This window comes from Echinops telfairi, unplaced genomic scaffold (assembly GCF_000313985.2).
Source record: "Echinops telfairi isolate 266 unplaced genomic scaffold, ASM31398v2 ScPeMD7_70;HRSCAF=299, whole genome shotgun sequence".
Lineage (NCBI taxonomy): Eukaryota > Metazoa > Chordata > Mammalia > Afrosoricida > Tenrecidae > Echinops > Echinops telfairi.
Genome location: NW_022103968.1, coordinates 65,490,166 through 65,496,590, shown reverse-complemented (window position 1 = coordinate 65,496,590; position 6,425 = coordinate 65,490,166). Strand labels below are relative to the sequence as shown.

The 6,425-nt window shown below is 42.7% G+C and overlaps 1 protein-coding gene across 1 annotated transcript in view; it reads left to right on the top strand.

Moving 5' to 3' along the window:
- CFAP70 (cilia and flagella associated protein 70) overlaps positions 1-6,425 on the top strand; it is a 113,406-nt gene that overhangs the window by 105,437 nt on the left and 1,544 nt on the right. Inside the window, exons 27-28 of the mRNA XM_004701413.2 lie at positions 2,816-2,917; positions 5,840-5,887. Coding sequence (XP_004701470.1) covers positions 2,816-2,917; positions 5,840-5,887 — 150 coding nt within the window. The remainder of the gene's footprint in view (positions 1-2,815; positions 2,918-5,839; positions 5,888-6,425) is intronic.

Below are 6,425 nucleotides of genomic sequence, written 5' to 3'. Positions count from 1 at the left end.
GTCCCCAGATGCTATAGGTCTCGATAGCCGGGCACCATCAGCCTTCTTCACCACACTTACTTATGCACACATTCGTCTTCAGCGTTTATGTGGGGGAGGAGGCTGTAAGTCTTTATGGGATCAGAAAGCCTCATCTTTCTCCTGTGGAGTGACTGGTGGGTAGCACCCTAACTTGTAACCCACAATGCCACCAAGGGTCTGTACACACAAACACACACACACAACCATCTATACCACCTCCTAAATGGTCTGCAATTCAGATCCCACACGGTCATTAAAGTAGTATTTAAAACATATAACATGAAAAATATATATATAACTGATGATATTACTCCCCTACTTAAAACCCTTCAGTGTTGACCCCTTGTTTCAGAATAAAACCCAAATTTTGATCTGATCTGATCTTTCCTTAACTCTCTAGTTTCATCATTTCCTTTATTTCCCTCAACTAACCAACTACCTAGCCAACTGACTCATATGCACACCCTCTTTTCTTCAGGCATACTCCTGAGTTTCCGGAGTCCCCATGCTTTCTCAGCTCTCCATGCCTGGGATGGCATAGTTCTAGCTGGGGTGCCTTTCTTCACCTTGTCTGCTAAACAAGCCTCTACACATTCTTCAAGATTCACTTTAAACTCAACATGGAAACAATCCTACTTTTCTTTATTTCTTCCCCTTTCCATATGTGTTCTTATAGAAATAATTATGCTATATAAGAACTGCTTATGTGAATTTAAAATTTTTGTTTTACAAAACAAAACGAGGGGGGTCAGAGCAGAACTCAAAGCCCATCTGTAGACAATGGGGGAAAAAAACCCACAGAGGGGTCACAGGAAGGGATGAGTCAACCAGGGCACAGTAAAGTACCAATGACACACATATTCCTCTGGTTCCTTGAGGCTTCCTCACCCCCCACTATCGTGACCCCAGCGCTGCTTCTCACTTTGGACCAGACCGGAACATGTACACAGGTATAGATAAGAGATAGAGCGCAAGCTCATGACACACAGAATCCAGGCACAGGAGTGGGAATATCTATACCAGAAGGGTAGGGGGAAGGTGGGGAAAACAGGGGAGGAAGGGGGAGCCAATCACAATGATCAACATATAACCACACCCCCCCTCCAAGGGGAAGAACAACAGAAACCATGGGGGAAGGGAGACAGCAGTTGGTGTATGAAAATAATAATTTATAATTTATAAATTTATAATTTATCAAGGGGCTTGAGGTGGGGGGAGGGAACAAAGAATAGCTGATACCAAGGACTCGATAGAAAGTAACTCTAGAAAAGAAAAGGACGGCAACATATGTACAAACATGCCTGATGCAATCGATGTATGGACTGTAATAGTTTTAAGAGCCCCCAATAAAATGATCTTTTAATGAAACATTTTTCTGCATATCTGTAAGTGAACTCTGAGCAAGGTAACTATATTTATTTCTAGCACCTAGCAGACTGCCTGGCACGAAGTCACTCACCCATCAGTATGTGGAGTGTGGACAGATATGGACCTGGTTCAAGGCCATTTCCCATCTTGCCTTGGCCCTAGAAACCTTCCACCCAAACAAGCAAACAAAACCCCAAACAAAGACTGCCCGTGGGCTGGGAGTGCCTTACTCTTTTCCAGGGACCCCGTTAGGAGGGTTCACCAAGTGTAGTTGTGGGAAGTAGTCCAGGACTCAGGGAGTGTCCTAGAGTCCCTGAATGTTATTCAGGATTGTGCTCACAAGAATTGATAACTAGAAAAGTTTTTTAAAAAGGACAGGTAAATAGTACTTTCGCCTTAAGAAAGTTTACAATGTAAAGGGAAAGATTAAAAAATGTATCTAATAGCTGAAAAGATAGCATAACAGTGTGTGACAAGAATGTCTGATTTGTGGCAGACAGGGGACTGATTTTGCCACCAGGAAAATGCACTGGTTCATGCAGTCATCTGAGTGTGCCAGTTTGGGGCAAAAAACAGCATGCTTCCCTTGCCCCACACACCTTACTCACCTGACCTTGCTCGGTGCGCCTTCTTTTTGTTTCTGTGAATGAAGAGGGACATGAAAGGACAGCAATTTGATAATGTAGAAGAGGAGAAGAAAACACGAGGGAGGTGTTGTCAGCCATCCAAACAGATGAATTTGAAAAATGTTCCCAAGAATAAAATAATAGATTTGACAAATATATTAAGTGTAATGGAGAGTACTTTGAAAGTGATAAGGTTGTTTTACCAAAAAACTCAGATACATAGCTTTGAAAAAAAGTTCCATTTTTTTTTTGGGGGGGGTACTGCCTCATATATTCATGGACACACTGACATGTGCTTATGCAAACATATATATTCTGATCAATATTTTTGTATGTCAAAACTGTGTGTTTTAATGCTCCTAGTTTTATTTTGCTTCTTTCCATTTGTAAACAAAATAAAGCCTCATTGCCCAGTCAAAAAAAAAAATGTATCTAATAGCTCATTGTCTATGGGGAAATAATCCCTGAATGATGCTCACACGATAGTAAATGTCTGTGGTTTTCCCTGCCCTGGCCCTGGCCCCTGAAGTTCCAGGTTACACAGGGGTCCCGCTGACCTAGATGAAGACAAGTGGGGATTGGGAAGCATAAACTGAGAATTTAGGAGGCAGAGCACCTACCTGGTTTTTAAAAGCAATTCCACATTTCCCTTGTTCATTTATTGACCATCACATAAGATTTTGTTTGAAGAAATAATACTGTTCTAAGTTTTGAAGGTGAAAACTTTGGGACCATCAGTGGGCCACTGTGACTTGGACAAAGAGGTTTCAGAGTTGCTGACTTGTCCCTTTTCTGTCAAGCTGGAAGAGCTCACCGAGGCTGAGGATGCTCTCTCTGAAGCCAACGCACTGAACAACTACAATGCGGAAGTGTGGGCCTATCTGGCTCTGGTCTGCCTGAAAGTGAGTGCTCATTACCCGCTCACAATTCCCTTTCTTTTGAGGGGTCAGGTAAGCAAAAGACAAGTGGGGTGCCCCTCAATGTCAATGTCATGCTAATTGGGGTTTGATGAGCTCCAGATTTTGGTTATTATACTGATGACAGAGGAGAGGCCAAGGCTGAGCAGCCTCTACTTGGAATGTGCTTAGAAATTATGTATCAAGATGTGTGTCCGTAAAAGAGTTTCTAAGCACGAGAGCAATCTTGTGTCCAAATGTAAGCAAAGTCAAGGTACCAGTAAAGAGAAGCTCTGCTAGTCTTTCTGAATCATCGCTTCCTGCTCCCTGCTGCCTAGAGATGGCATTGTAGTAGTTTGTGATATGCTTAACTTTAATATAGTTAAAGATGGTATTGTTTTAAAAAACCTTGCTCTTTCATTTATTAGTTGTATAACCCTGGCAAATTATTTATCTTCTCTGCTTTTATTTCCTCATCCTTAAAATGTGGCTCCACAAAAAAAGGGGAAAGGACAAAAGTTAGATCAATAGCAATGCAATCGTTTGTAGAATTAAGAATTAATGTATGTAAAGCACTGTAAACAATTGAAACACATACCAGTTGCCACCAGGTGCACTGAGAGTCATCAATAACTCTATGGGACAGAGTACAAGTGTCCCATAGGCTTTCCCAGGCTGTAACTTTTTACAGAAGCACATTGCCACAACTTCTCCTGTGGAGCCACTGGTGGGCTTGAATTACAAATCTTTGGCTAGCAACTGAGCTTTTAACCACGATGCCCCAGGGCTCCCTTGGAGCCGTTGCTGTTCTTAGGTGCCTTCAAGTGGCTCTGACTCACAGTGACCCATGTACGACGCAATGAGCACTGCCCATCCTGCGCCATCCTCACAGGGCTGCTAGGCTTGAGCCCACTGCCGCCGCCACTGTGTCCATCCATCTCGTTGGAGGCCTTTCCCTGTTATGAGATCCTCAGTCTACTTTACCAAGTCCGTGTCCTTCAGGTGTGATATGCTCAGTCGTGTTTGGGCTGTAATGAACGTGTTTTCTCCAGCTTCAATGTGCATATGAGCAACTGAGGGTCTGTTTTACAGTTGGCCCCTAGCCTCGTTTTGGCTTCTTGTCCTGAGATTCTCGATTGTTTCTCCCCACAGATGTAGTCAATTTGATCCCTGTGTATTCCCCCTGGCAAGGCCCATATGTACATCCAAACCAAACCACTGCCATTGAGTAGATTCTGACTCGCGGCAACCCTAGCTAGGGACTCAGGCTACGGATCTTCACTAGGTGCAGACAGCACGATCTTTCTCCTGCAGAGCAGCTGGTAGGTTCCAACAGCCGGCCTCACGATTATTAGCCCAATGCTTATGCTACAGCACCACTAAGGCTCCACTCATGTTATATTATTGAAAAGGTATTGTGTTACTCTGGGTACTTCAGAGAAACAAATCCACAGAAACTCATGTCTAAGAGAGAGTTTTATATAAAGGTTAAGTGCACTTCAGAAAGCATCCCAACCCAGTGCTGCCCAAGCCCACGAGTCCAACATCAACCCATTAACCCATATGTCCGACACCAATCCACAAAGTCCTCCTCCATCTCACAAAATACACGCAATGATGCTGACTGCAGAAGGAAAGCTGAATTAGTGAACACGTAAGCATCTCAGTGCTGACAGGGGTCTCCACACGGCTGCTTCAGCACCCTGGGCTGCATCGGGGTAGGTCCATGTGGCTTCTTCTTTGGGATGTCCTGCAGGAAGTGAACCTTGCCAGCTGAAGCAGGGAACTGGTTAAGGCAGCTGCACCTGGTCTGACCATCACAAAGCAAGAGACCTGAGAACTAGAAAGGCGAGGCTTACCGAACCATTTATCGCTCCATCCTTCAATTAACCCCACATGTGTTTATCGGCCAGGATGACCAAATAAACTTTAACTATCTCAGGTATTTTCAATAAAGAAGTCACTAGTTGTGCAAAATTCTATCCTTCTATATCTAGCTTCAGTTCTATCACCAAGGCCTTATATTCCAACTACTTATATTCCTGCTGTTTCCAACTTTTGCATTTCAATCACTAGTAATTATCAATGTATCTTCATTGCATACTTGATCTATTTTAGACAGAAGAGGCTGATAAGATTCAACTTCTTCATTACTGGCTTTAATTGTTGTATATACATCTGAATAATAGTTGTATTAACTATTATTATATGCCTTCCTTGTAGGCATATAGATATTATCCTATCATAGGCAACATTGTACTTCATGCTAGATCTTGAAATGTCCTTTTCGATGATGACTGTGACACGATTCCTCTTGAATGTGTCCTTCCTGACAGAAGAAACCATGCCTGCCTGATTCAACATGGCCAATACCAGTCCATTTCAGTAGGACATTGATCCTTCTGCATCCCATTTTGTTGTCCTGGACTCACACGCCATGCCTTCATTATTAATGGATCTTAGCCACTGAGTCTCCTCACTAGGCATCGTGCTTGCTCCGCCCACATCACTCCAGTCAACTCTACTCTGTGGAGCAGCTCTTCTCCAGGTGTATTGTGAGGAACTTCCAAACGGAAAGGTTCTTCTGGCACCATATCAAGCAAGGTTATTCCTAAAGTTTTCAGCAGTTAACTTTTCATAAATAATCTGTTTGTTCCTCTTTCTTAGTCTGAAAGCTGTCCAAATGTGATGAGCATGTTTCAGCAGAGCTGCCTTTGTTTTTGAAATGAAAAGGGAAAAAAATTAAACATTAAAATATCTGTTTTCCCTATTCCCTCTCATTTTCTTACTTCCTCGCTGAATTCAGAGGTTGTTAACTGAGAAGGCATGGGATCCTTTGACTTTAGTAGTCATGCCTAAGCAGTATATTTACCCACCATAATGTTGATGAAATCATCATCACCAGCTGCTGCTTTTTTTTTCTTCCAGGCTGGAAGGCAACTGGAAGCGGAGCAGGCCTACAAATACACAATAAAGGTTTGACCCTGATGTTTGTTGTTTTCCTGAATTGGAGTCTGCTTTCTGAAGAGGCTGGGAAAACAGGGGGAGTGCTGGGTTAATTGAGGACTTCAGACCATTTCAGGTGGTGAATATTTTTCTAAATGGTAATATTCTTACCATCTTTGCCATTATCTTGGCTTGCATTAATAAGCTCACATTACCATTTGGGGACCTTTCCTTTTGTTTAGAGAGAATTGGGTTTAATGGAAAAACAACTTCCCTGGGAGTTAGTAGACCTGGAAAATGGTTCTGGATTTGCTATTAACTTATTGTGTGGACCTTCCTGGTATAAAAGAGCAAGCCAGAAAATATCTTCTGCTTTATGAGCCAGACCATCTCGGTTGCAACTAGTAAACTCTGCTCTTGCAGTACAAAGGCAACTATAGGTAATATGAGTCACGAGTGTGACTTTGTTCCAACAGAAACCAACAGGATTCCGGGGAGGAGATGAGCCAGTCAGGGTGTGATGTAGCAATGATGAAAAATACAACTTTCCTCTAGTTCCTAAATGTTT